This window comes from Onychomys torridus, chromosome 20, assembly GCF_903995425.1.
Source record: "Onychomys torridus chromosome 20, mOncTor1.1, whole genome shotgun sequence".
Lineage (NCBI taxonomy): Eukaryota > Metazoa > Chordata > Mammalia > Rodentia > Cricetidae > Onychomys > Onychomys torridus.
The window spans coordinates 14418790-14432466 of NC_050462.1; the positions used below are offsets into that span (position 1 = coordinate 14418790).

The 13677-nt window shown below is 45.1% G+C and overlaps 1 protein-coding gene across 1 annotated transcript in view; it reads left to right on the forward strand.

Moving 5' to 3' along the window:
• Fgd6 (FYVE, RhoGEF and PH domain containing 6) overlaps positions 1-13677 on the forward strand; it is a 121174-nt gene that overhangs the window by 40577 nt on the left and 66920 nt on the right. The window contains exon 3 of the mRNA XM_036169862.1: positions 1602-1746. Coding sequence (XP_036025755.1) covers positions 1602-1746 — 145 coding nt within the window. The remainder of the gene's footprint in view (positions 1-1601; positions 1747-13677) is intronic.

The following is a 13677-nucleotide window of genomic DNA, read 5'->3' on the forward strand; positions in this document are numbered from 1 at the left end:
ACCCCCTGAAAAGGTGAAGGTGTGTTTACCTCTACCTACATGGCTAGGCGCTCCGGTCCACGTCTTGTTTGCTTTTAATTATTCTTGCCAATGCAAATCAAAGACTAATAACCCGACTGAATTGGCTCCCAGCCCTGCTCCTAGGAATAGCTAATTTTGTCAGTGATCTGACTGGAAAATCCCTGCCTTCCCTCCCACCCCCCAGGATGTGAGTCTTTTGCTTGTCCAGGCCACCTATGATAAAGGTGTGCATCCACCCAGTTGAGAGATAAGAGGCCGTGGCCACTGAGTAACAGGAAGCCAAGTGGTTGGTTGTGGGAGGTGTTCCTTTTGGCATTTTGCCTAGATCCAGCTGGTTTGTGTAACAGTTGAACTGCAGGGATGGTTTCTGAAGCGAGTCTGTTATTCTGCCGTGTAATCAGGACCTGGCAGAAAATGTATCCTTCGCTTTTAAGATTCACATTAGAAATCCTTATCATTTGGAACTCTGGCAGTTGAGGGACCGACCTGCCTGGGACCTGAAAAAGAGCCACAGCAGAAATGGAATGCAAATTTCTATTCTGCTGGAGTGTTTTTCCTGATGATTTTCTTTGGATCTTTAAGTGGATTCACCCATTCATTCTACTCTGTGGGTGCTGTGGGAGGCTAACGGCCGACCAGCATCAGAAAAGCAGTTTGTTGTTTGCGGAGACTGTTTCACATTGCGCCTGAACTCAGCAGCCATCATCCTCTCCATCCTTTCACTTGGAGCCCCAGATGTTGGGGTGGGTGATACCCAGCCTGGTCTTAGGCAGTTTTGAAAAGCGTCTTGTTTCTGAGTATGTGCATCCTATGCTGGAATGATTCTCATCATCTGCCTGGGGAACTCTGCTGTGGAATTCCCCCTACAGAATGGGTTGAAACAGTGGCTGTTAGCCACCTGAGATCTGTCTGTACACACTGCAAAGCCTTAGTGAAGTCAGGCTGACTAGGAAGAGCTGATATATGGCCTGGAAGTACTTTTCCAACTTGAGGCTGAGTCATAGTCACCTGGAGGGAGGGCTTGTTTAAACGTCATTCGATGGTGGGTTTCTGTTTCTGTAGGAGGCTGGAGCCTGACCCCTTCTCGGTCCACTGCCCTGCTTGCCTCTTGAACTGCAGGCATACATCTGTGATAAGGAGGGTGGTGGACACATGCTCACCGGTACTGGGAACTGTTGATTGGACACTTACTGTTAGTAGTTCCCAAGCTCTACAGGTTTGGCATTTTATTGTTGTTTTTGAAGACCAGGGCCGAAGTTCTCAACAACGGCTGGTGTACTCCCTAGAAGCCCTCTTGGTTTACACCAGGAATCAGTAGACTCAGTCTTTTAAGGAAGGGCATGTGGAGGCTACTGGGAAACTTCTTTCCAGTTACTTCCTGGTGCCAGTCTGATGTTGACTTTTACACAGAGTCGGGGAAAGGAAAGGCATCTCTGGCTTACCTGGCTCTTTCCATCCCCCCCCCCCCCCCCCCAATCCCTCAGGTGCAGTCTGTCACATGACTAGGATCAGGTAGTGGTTTGGTTTGGCCAGCCCTCCTTTTTGTTGAAGGTAACTAATGGGTATCTCTATTGCTGCAGTTCTGGAACATCCCAGGAGGGGCAGGATGATCATCTTGGTCTTGGTGACCTGCCCTCTGATGAGGAAGTCATCAGTAGTTCTGATGAAGATGATGTCAGCTCTGAGTCCAGTAAAGGAGAGCCAGACCCGCTGGAAGATAAACAGGTATATTTTGGCAATTAATTATTTCTGCTTTTGTTTTTCTTGGCCTGTCCCTGTGCATGGGAATGCCATTTATCACACTGATAGGAAAACAGTAACAGCCCTAGGGAGCTAGTCTGGAGATGCTTCTCAAGTTTTAAGTCTTGTTCTTGCTATAATGTGGCACCTACAGTGTTGTGTATCCAACTGTGTATCACCTAAGGATTATTTAGTGCTTTTTGAGAAGCTATTTTACTAATGTCTACAGGCTCTTTGTATGTGTGTGTATGTATGTATGTATATATGTATGAACATACATAGTATGTCTGGATCATGAATCTCTCTTAGGGATTATTCTTGTCCTGCCACTAATTCTCATGTTTCTTTGTTGTAGGGTTTTTTATGTTTGTTTTTTGTTTCATTTTATGTGTATGGGTATTTTGTCTGCATGTATGTCTCACATCCCCTGGAGCCCGAGTTACAGACAGACAGTCAGTTGTGAGTTGGGATTTGAACCTGGGTTCTTTGGAGGAACAGCTAGTGCTCTTAAACACTAAGCCATCTCTCTATTACACTGTTTTGTTTGTTTGTTTGTTTTGATTTGTTTTTGAGACAGTGTAACCTAGTTTGGCATTGAATCAACAATCCTCCTGCCTCAGCCTTCTGAGTGCTGAGATTATAGGTATGAGCCACCATTCCCAGGGGAGTTCTTAAATTTCTTGAAAGAAGGGAATTATATGCATTTGAGGCTTGATCGCATCTTTAAAATTTTTAAAAATAAGTTTATTGTGGGGGGGGAGCACATTAGTGAGCATGCTTATGTGTGGTGGTACACGTGTGGAGGTCGGGTACAACTTGCAGGAGTCAGTCCTTCCCCACCATGTGGCTTGTAGGTTCAAACTCAGGGTTTCAGGTTTGCAGCAAGCGTCTTTGGCCACTGAGCCACCTCACTGTCCTGATCAAGTCTTTTCAAGGACAGAACAAAGATTGCTCTTTGTGCAAGTTACTTCCCACGGTGCTGTCGTAAAATACCTGACAAGGAACCAACTTAAGGGAAGGAGGAGGGCTCTGGCCCACAGTTCAAGGGTATAGTCCCTTGTATCCCAGATGTCAACACAAAGTGCTGGATGCTAGTTCCCGGCTTGCTTTCCTCTTGCGTTTAGTCCAGGACTCCAGCCCATGCATGGTGCCACCCACCTACAGTCAAGGTGGGTCCTCCCATGTCAGTTAACCCAACGGGGGTCGGCTTACTTAGGGTTACTACTGCTGCAGTGGAACAGTATGACCAACCTGGGAAGGAAAGGATTGATTTGGTTTTCGCATCCAGTGAGGGAAGCCAAGGCAGGAACTGAAAGCTGGAGGCAGGAGCTGATGCAGAGGCCATGGTGGGGAGCTGCTCACCGGCTTGCTTCCTCTGGCCTGCTCTTCCTACATCCTTATAGAGCCCAGGACCACCAGCCCAGGGATGACGACACCCACGATGGCCGAGGCCCTCCCCCATCAATTGCTCACTAAGAAAATGTCCTCCAGGCTTGCCCACTGGCCAGCCCTATCGAGGCATTTCCTCCATCGAGGCCCCTCCTCTCAGATGACTCCAGCTTGTGTCAAGTTGACATAACAGCCAGCACAGAGAGAGTCCTTCATAGCTGTGCCCTGAAGCTTGTCTCCTGTGTTGTTCTAGACCCTGTCAAGTTGACAGTGAGTGTGTTGACTCTCTCACTGTTACTGACAGTCATCATTTCCTTAAACAAATCCACCCAGGATGGGTGATGTGTATATGTAGTCACATGTGCGTGCGTGCGTGCGTGTGTGTCACGAAGATTGTCCATATGTTCATAAAGGGGATGATAGGGAAATTCATTGTACTGTTTTAGTTTATTATAAACATCTATATGTTTCACTTGAAATCACATCTGAAAAAGATACGATGAAAGAGAGACGGTTAGCATAGCAGCAATGTCCCCACGCCATATTGGGAGTGTTACAGAGTGGAATTTTAAAGGCTCCTCACAACCTAGCAAGCCAAGGAGGAAACCCTTGTCGCATTTTACGAATCCATTATGCTTCCTGCTTAGCATGGTGTTGCTCTGTTTGAAATTGCTTTTTGCCCTTTAATGAATGTCTGGAAGTTGGCTCAGCAGTTCAGAGCCTTTCTTGTTCTTACAGAGATCCTGGACTCAATTCCCAGTGCCCTCATGGTGGCTCCCAAGTGTCTGTAACCCCAGCTGGGATCTGACACCCTCTTCTGGTCTTGTCATGTGGTGCACATATGTACATGCAAGCACAACCACATAAACATGTAAAATAATAAAATAATTAAATATATATAAAAAAATGGGTTATCAGCTATGATTTGGGTACCTTGAAGCCAATTACTCAGTCTTTTTGGTTTAAAGAATGCCATTTTGTAAATGAGATCAAAATATTATTTATAAAAGATGTCATGTGTGAAAAAATTTAGAATATTATCCAGTATGGGGTTCTAGCTCAGGGATTCTGTTGTTCGCTGATGAGACTTAATTTCTGAACCTGGTGTGGTAGCACATTTGTGATGCTAGCAGCTAGGAGGTAAGAGGATTGGCATGCGTTCAAGGCTATCTGGGGCTTAAACAGTTAAGAGTTTAAGTTCCAGATTAAGTAAGTTACAGATTAGCATGGGCTATAGAGTAAGGCACTGTCTCAAAAAGCAATCGGATGCCCCAGACATTTATGCTTTTGTTTGTTTGTTTCAAAAACAAACAGGCACCCCCCCACACACACACACACCCTACCCCCTATTTGACAAGATTAAGTAACAGATCTGGTTATTGGAAGTAATCGCTAGAACTTATTTAGGCAGAGGGAACTGTAAAGCTCCCGAGAGCTGAGTGACTATTACAGGTACACTTAGCTGTCGGAGGGGGTTGTCTGACTGCAGTGGAACTGTCCCTGGGCCTCACTCACACCTTTCATGCTCCCCTTGGCAAGCTCATCTTCTGTGTTGCTGCTTCTTGATTCAGATCCTGCAGTAGGTCAAGGATACCCCTCATGTCCCAGGTAGCTTCCGTGTTGGTCAGACATTAGTAGTGACCGTGGCCCTTGGACCCAACGGGAGAGGAAGAGGGACCAAAACCCACAAACAGGAAGAAGCTCAGTGTGTCCAGGCTGTGAATGAACACAACAGTGATGTGCTAGAAAGTGTAGTCAGTGGCTGCTTTGGATGGAAGCCTCTGAGAAAGTGATATCTGACCAGAATTTCAATGACGGCAGAGAGCCAGAGCCTGCGGAGAACTTGAGAAAGAACATTCAAACAGTCCTGTGGGAGAGCCGTCATTAAAATCGGGCTGTCCTCTCGCTTTTCCTGCTTCACACTGTTGTTCTGTCCTGTTCCTTTCCCTTGGACCTCGTCCAGGTTCTCTCTGTACTGAAGCGGGAGCCACGGGCACTCCACCTGGCACTGGAGCTCCAACTGGTGCACGGTGCTCGGGAAGGCTCTGACGTGTTCCAACGTCACATTCTGTCACTCCTGCATTTTGTGCTCAGTGGAAACTCCTAAGTGTAGTAGGTCTTTCTCATCGGATTTTCTTTCGGGACCTCCAGCCCCAAAATAATGACTCGGAGACTTCTCATTAATTATGAAAGCTTGGCCTTTAGCTTAGGCTTGTCCCACTAGCTCTTACAACTTAAATTAACCCATTTATATTAATCTACCTGCATTCTTCCATGTGGCTCTTTACCTCTCCTCCATGCTGTATGTCCGACTCCATCCGCGTCTGGCTGGTGCCTCTTGAATGCCTAGATTCTAACCCTGAGTCCCTCTCTCTACCCGGAAGTCCCACCTAACCTCTCCTGCCTAGCTATTGCCTATTGTTCAGCTTTTTATTAAACCAATCACAAGGGCACATCTTCACACAGTGTACAAATACTTCTTAACCTAAGGCTTCTCCTTCTGTCTTTGTGCCTGCCTTTCCTTTTTGTCGTTATTTCACAGTTTTATATCATCTTGTGCCATATTGCAATATGCGTGCTAAATCTTTATCTTTTATCATTTATGTGTGTGTGTGCATGTGTGTGCATGCACTATCACAGATTTGTAGAACTCAAAGGACAGTTTGCGTGAGTCAGTTCTCTCCTACCCTGTGTGGAGTTCAGGGATGGGAATCAGCTCTTTAGCTTTATATAGCAAACGCCTTTACACACTGAGGCATCTCACTGGCCCCGCCCCTCTTTTTTGATGGGACTCCTTTTTAGTTAATTGTGGACCTGTACCATTTTTGTTTTCACTTTGTACCAGCAGCATCACTAATGTCTCTCCTTTAGAATTCTCAGCTGCTCTGAGGAATGTACATTGTGTCTCTTTGTCTGGAACAACAGCAGTAGTAGACTATATTAGCGCTGCCTTTCCAGACAGCTGTTAACCTGCCTAACCGCAGCCTAGTGAACCTAGTGACCGTCTTTAGGTCATTTGCTTTCATGGTGGTTAGGAGAACACAGTCTTTGAAGGGAAATTGTTTGGGTTCCCACCTCTCTCAAGCTCTGTGATTTTGATCACCTTACTTCCTCTAAGTCCTTGTTTCCCTCTCTGAAAAACAAACAGAAGTAGACTGTAGGGTTGACGGTGCCCTTATTCCAAGGATTGTTGTGATGAGACAGTCGCACTGCTGAGGACAGTGTCTGCACAGAGTGAGTGCCTGTGGCTGACTGTTCTCTTCCACTCTCCAGTTCCCGAATAACCACTCAGAGGCTTCGTATCATTTATAAAAGTTTGGCCATTTGCCCAGGCTTATTACTAACTAGCTTTCACTTAAATTAGCCCATAATTCTCATCTGTGTTTAACCATGTGGCTTGGTACCTTTTCTCAGTACGAGATTCTCATCTTGCTTCCTCTGCGTCTGGCTGGCTACTCCTCGACTCCGCTCTTCTCCTTCCCAGCATTCTCAGTTTGGCTTTCCTGCCTAACTTCCTGCCCAGCTACCGGCCTGTCAGCTTTTTATTAATCAGTGAGAGCAGCACATATTCACAGTGTACAGAAGGACATCCCACAGCAAGTGCACAACAGATTTTTAGTCATTCCTGGTTACATAAAGCAAGGGAAATCTTAAACATTTCACAGCAAGCATCCCATGAGTTTTGCCACTGAATACATACTGTTTAGTATGTCCTTTGTCTTTGCCGGGTACGGAAGCAGGTTTTTTTGTATTCAAGACACTGTTGTGTTTCAGTGGGGAAGACTATATTTCAGACTTAGCTCTGCTATGCTGGATGACCCTGAACAAATAGTTACTTTCAATCAGGTTCCATGGCACACGCCTATAACCCCAGCACTTGGGAGGCAAAGACAGGAGGATTGACATGAGTTCAAAGCTAGCCCGGTCTACATAGTGAGTTCCAGGCCAGCCAGGACACTGTAACTAGACTGTTAACTCAAACACAGCAACAGAAGTATTGGTGAGAATGTGGAGGATTTCAAAGGAGAAGAAGTACTTTGTGAAATAGTTGAAGTTCTTCGAAAGCTTAACTGTAGTCTGCATGTGGCCCCGAAATTCTACATTTAGTACCTGCTTATCCACGAGAAGTGAAAATATATGTCTACACAAAAGCTTGTACAGAAATGTTGATATTATCATTGTTCATAGTTGACAGGTCTCAGGTGGGAGTTTAAGGGGATGCTAAGATGGATTGCTGGAGGTAAGAAGTGGATTAGAAGAGTTGTTGATGCCATGGAGAGACTGACCGATAACAGCATTGGGGGGGGGGGCTCTCTGAGGAGAGGAGGAAATTAGGACCCACCTGGCAAAAGTGATCTTCTGAGAATGTCGTGGTTTCACAGCACCAGCCTGCAGTCCGGCTCTCTGATTCCTGCGCAGGAGGAAGGGAAGAAGATGGGGGACAGGGTGTGTGGTCACCAGTACTCTCTTTGTTACACACTCACCCCAGGTGAGAGCTAGAGACTCACCCTGTCTTAGTATAGAGTCTGTCGGTATCCGAGAGGGAATGGTTGCTGCAGATTCTGTGATCTGAGCAGCAGCTAGATGCTCATCAACTGAAAAGTGGAAAAACTAGGTGTGCTGTGTCTACACAGTGGAATAGTATTTGGTCATAAAAAGGGATGGAGAGTGTCTGGTAATGGGCACAGAGTTTTCTTGGGAAGTAAGGAAGTATTCTAAATTTAGATTGTGATGGTGGCTGCACAGCCCTGAATTCACTAAGAACCATTGACTATTTAAAGAGTAAAACCACACTTTATGGCATATAAAAATAGCCAGGTGTCATGCCATATGCCTTTAATCCCAGCACTTGGGAGGCAGAGGCAGGTGGAGCTCTGTGAGTTCGAGGCCAGCCAGGGCTGGAAAGTGAGACCCTGCCTCAAACAACAGCAGCGACCCCAAATTCCCAAACAACAACAAAAACTTCCCACCGGATCTAGAGTATGTACTGTCTTTGATTCATGTGAAGTAAAGGGATTGTAGAAAGGCTGTGTAACCTGCTTGAAAGCCCCTGATTTGGAGTTTTTAATTACAGTCTGTTTCTGCTTAACAAATTGGTATATCGTTCACAGAAGCTAAATGGTGTCCATCGAACATGTTGGGAGGAGTGTAATAAGCCATGGGAATCTGTATTAATTCCCTTTGGAAATTCTTACGTGTGCATGTGTGTGTGAAGGAATGTTAAACAGGTATCTGTACGTGTGCACGTACACAGAGGCCAAACGTCGTTGTCAGGTGGCTTCCTCTCTTGTCATCCACCTTGTTGTTTCCATAGGAGCTCTTCCTGGATCTGGAGCGCACCGCTTCAGCAAGAGGAGTGGGTGCTGTCCTGTCCAGCTATTTGTGTCGGCACTGGGGATCCGAACTCAGGCCCCTGTACTTGTGTGGCAGGCATGTTACCATCTGAGCCGTCTCTCTAGCTACCTGGAAGTTCTTCAGATTGTAGTTTATTGTTCTTGCAGTTTTTAATAAATGTTTGTCTTAAAGAAATGTGTTGGGGCATAGTGGCTCATACCCATGGCCTTTGCATTTGGAAGGCAGGGACAGGAGGATTCCTGCAAATTTGAGGCCATCTTGTTCTACGCAGTAAATTCCCAGCCAGCCAAGAGAATTTAGTGAGACTTAGTCTAAAGAAATAATTTTAAAAATTAAATTAAATTTTAAAAAGGAGTGTATTCACTTTGTTTCTTTGTGGTTAGAACATTCACTCTGTAGCTTCTCAGAACATTTGTTTCTCGGTTCCTTTTCAAATCTTCTGAAAGTAGCTCAGTGATTATTCCTTTGTGAGGGGAAGAGTGGAGATTGGACAGGACATTGTCCTTAGGCAGCGTCGTGATATCACCTCATCTTTGACGTAAAAATGATAAAGAGCTGTGCCTTGGGCAAGTCTTGCTGTTGACATTCTTCTCTTGCAAGTAGAACTCTTGAGTATGATAGAGAAGGCCTCTTAGTATTAAACACACTGGGAAAATGTCACTGGACATTGCTGGTACTGAGCAACTATGAAATGAAGAGGACACCAGTAAGAACTTACAAAGCTGGGCTGTTATCCAGTGATCAGAGCATATCACTGGATTTCAGATTAAAGGTTCTGCTTTGGAATTTGTGGGACTTATTTTATGACCCTTGACACTGTTTTCATTTGTCTGTGGCTAGTGTTTTGACTTCCATAACAATATGCTTTGCTTTGCGGAGGTGGTGTTATTTAACGGGCAGTCTGCTTTGAAATGTGATACAGTTTCATTAGCTGAGAAGTCTGAGATGCCAAACATGGCCTCTTGGGGTCTTACAAGACCCATTCCCATCATTGTTTTGCTGGGTCCAAGTCAGTAACTGTTCTACTTTCAAATGATGACAACCCATTGATTCCCTTTCTAATAACACGCCTTTATTTAACTCTGTAATTTTCCTGGCTTAAAAGGAAACATAGGGGCCTGGAGAGATGGTCCTAGCAGGTACCCAGAACCCGTGTCAGGCTGCTCACAACTGAAACACACACACACACACACACACACACACACACACACACACACACACCATTAAAATAAATCTTATGGTGTCGAATGCCTTTAATCCCAGCACTTAAAAGGCAGAAGCAGGCAATAATCTGAGTTCGAGGTCATTCTGATCTATGTAGTGAGTTCTGGAGCAACCAAAGCTGTATAATGAGACCGTGATTCAAAAAAATTAAAGTAAGAGGCTGTAGAGATGACTCTGTGGTTAAGAGCACCTTTCTGTTCTCTCAGAGGATCCAGGTTCACTTCCCAGTTCTTACATAGTGGCTCACAACCATCTGTAACTCCAGCCTCCTCTCTGTCCTCCGAAGGCACCAGATCCACATACAGTGCACATACAGATCCATATACAGTGCACATACAGGTCCACATACAGTGCACATACATTCACACAGGCAAAATATTCACACCCTCAAAACAGATTTTAAAAATAAAATAAATCATAGAAAAAGACAAAATAGATAACTACGTAGACTCCTAGATTAAATTTCCTTATTTAGGGTTGGGGATTTAGCTCAGTGGTAGAGCACTTGCCTAGCAAGTGCAAGGCCCTGGGTTCGATCCTCAGCTCAAAAAAAAAAAAATTCCTTATTTAGTTCAACCTACTATACTTTATTGTATGTGCCACAGATTTTGAGTTTGAGTTTGTATTTTATACTATGTAACATAAATCTTCTTTGTATCGTTCCAATTTTAGTATACATGCTGCTGAAGTGAGCAATGGTCTTAGGTTCTAAGACAGTGGCGGCCACAGGTACACATTTACTTGTTCATGAATTTTCACTGAGCAGTGGAGTAGGCACTGTGTTTCTATTTAGAAGGGTACAAAAGTAAATCAGTAGGACTAGAGAGAATTAGGAGATTTCAACAGACAGTAACAATGCACTGGGTGTCTTAAATGATATGGGAACAAGAGAGTAATCTCGTCCATTGAAGGTATCAGAAGAGAATATCAAGGCAGCCTCCATGAAGGGAAGACCTGTGACTGTCGTCACACAGTGAACTGGAGCATGGCAGTCAGATCCTTGGAAGGGAAGATGGTCTTGAGCAGAAGGGAATTCCAGAACAAAGGAAAGGTGTCTAGAAAGACAGGAAAGGGCAGAACTCAGGCGGCATCACCAGGTAGTTCCGGTTTGGCTGGAGTTGGGTAAGGGGTGTGGAGGAGTGGGGGAAAGAGAGCTGGTGGACTCGCTGTGAAGCATCTTGCCTTTCCCTTGGTCTCGCACAGTGTTGAGTCAGGCAGTCTCTCTATCACGCGCTCCTTGATGTACTGTGCTGCCACAGGCCCAGAGCAGTACCGAGACCACTGACGGAAGTCCCAAAACCATGAGTCAGTTAGATCTCTCCTGAGTTGTCTGTCTTGGGTGTTTTGTCCAGTGACAGAACTCTAACACACTTAATTATGGGATGGATCAACTAAGCATTGAGGAAATACTCACAAGGGTAAGTTAGCAGGCTTTGTTGACTCAGAAGGAGGCACTGACGAGGAAGAGAAATTCAGGATTCTGGCACTGATGCATGGGCATGTGCAGTAGGTATAAGGAAGTTCTCACTTCCTCTACAGGTTCCCTGTTTGAGTCAGGGGGAATAATCAGAATAGGCACACCAACTAGAGAAAAGACTGGCACATTTGTTAGCATGTGTGTGGGAGGCACACAGAAGTAAGGACACAAGGGAGGGTCATACAGTTCATAGGGAAGTGAATGGAGATGAGGATGTGCTGTGAATGCCTGTTGTCACTGTGTAGATAAAGTCTCTCTTGGGTGGCAATCCTTGGAAAAGGAGGGAGGTAGGTCTCAGTATTTTTAGTAGGTCTCAGTAGGCGGAGACCTTTTTCTACTTTCATATTCTCTGGTTAAGGAAGTTTTAGGGAGGAAATGCAAGACAGTTGCACTCACTTGGGATGACCCTCTTGGGTTAGATGAGCAGATCTCAAGGAGAGCCTTCTCTGGGCTGGGGACCCAGGACAGTCAACCTTAAAGTCTGAGGCAGCTGTGCATGGGTCCGAGCATCACGCTTGAAGGTGTTGTTTGAACATTTGCAGTGACTGAAGTGTGTCAGGTGCGTCTTCTGTGGGAAGCCTTCCCGATTTTACCTTCTGCCTCAGTGTGGTCTCCTTAGGTGGCCAACAGGGGTTAGAGTTTTGGCAGTCTGTTGTGGGTTGATTATTCCCTTTGTTCACTTCTTGAAGATTCTGGCTATTTCTTTTTAATAAATTCTAGTTATATAAAATAACAGGTTTCATTATGATATTTTTATACACACACACACACACATATATTCACACATACACATTTGTACTATGCTTATATTTGCTTGCCCTTTTCTGGGCTATTTTTTAAATCCCTTCTTCAAATGCTCACACTCCACCCGTGATCTATGGTTTTAAAGTTTTGAAACAGTTACCTGGGAATCTGAACTGTAAGATGTCCTTCTGATTCTGGTGGTTAGTAGCGCTAACCCCAGCTTCAGAGCAGTGGGCTGGCAGCAGTGGAGCTCTTTCTTCTACTGACTTAGCTATCAAATGTCAGCGAGGTCAGATAGTAGCTCCAGGTTTTAGAAGGATGGCATGAAGATGCCACTGACTCCTTCCTCTTGGGAACAAGCTCACGATACTAGCAGAAGAAATACGGGCTGGTGAGATGGCCCAGTTGGTAGAGATGCTTACCGCCAAGCTGCCAGACTCCATGACCTGAAGTTAATCCATGAGACCCGCATGGTAGAAGGAGAGAATCAACTCCTACTGGCTGATCTCTGACCTTCATGTTCAGAGAGAGAGAGAGAGAGAGAGAGAGAGAGGAAGGGAGAGAGAGAGAAACTTAAAACATTTAAAAGAAAGACAGAGATGCAAATTTTGTCTCCATGATATTAGGCGACTATAGAAACCCCAATCAAAACATGTAAGGGCTACCATGCCCACCTGCAGTGTATACAAGGCCCAGTATCTCCACATCTTGCCAAAGCCTACTTGGTTTTATATTTCAAGACAGTGTCTCACTAGATAGCCCAGGATGGCTTCCATTTGGAGACAGTTCTCCCTCTACTTCCTGTATTTTGTTTGTTTGTTGGGGACAGGATCTCATTGTGTAGCCTGGCTGGCCTCCATTTCCTGATCCTCGTACCTTACAAGTCGGTGCCACTGCCTGGATTGATGGTCTGAATTCTAGCTGTTCTGTGGGTGTGAGGTCTTATCTCATTGTAACTTTAACAGAAGTATGTCAAAACACTTTTCCTATACTTGCTGGCTATCATCTGTTCTCATTTCTGAGTTGTTTTGAGTTAGCAGAGGTCCCCCCTCCCCCCACATCTGAGGACCGAACCCAGGGCCTTAGCGCTCTACCACTGAGCTAAATCCCCAACCCTTAACAGAGGTTTTAAAAGAATGTATATTTATTTTTATTTTATGTGTAGTTCTGTGTACCTCATACATGCCTGGTACCAGAAGAGTTCATTAGCTCACTTGGAAATGTAGGTATGGATGGCTGTGAGCCACTATGTAGGTGCAGGGAACCGAACCTGGGTCTTCTGCAAGAGCAACAAATGCTTTTTAACTGATAAGCCCCATGGTTATCAGAGGGTGTGTGTGTGTGTGTGTGTGTGTGTGTGTGTGTGTGTGTGTGTGTGTATTCTGGATACTAGTCCTTTTTCAGAATTATGATGTAAAACAAGTTTTCTAGTCTGTAATTTTGTCATTCGCTGTAGTACAAGCGTTCTGTCTGCCTAGGGATGGTGTATCTGCATACTACTCTACATGGTTCTGGCTGATTCAGGCTCAGAAGAACAAGGCTCTCAGCAGAGAGTAGAACCCCAGTGCTAAGATGAGGAAAGGAAATAAGGCAAATGCCAAAATAATTCTACCTGAAAAGAAAGCTTTATTTTGTATGTCTGAGTGTTTTGCCTGATGTCTGTGAAACCAACGAGGACACTGGATCTCCTGGAAACGGTCTTACAGTGGCTGTGGGCTGCCATGTGG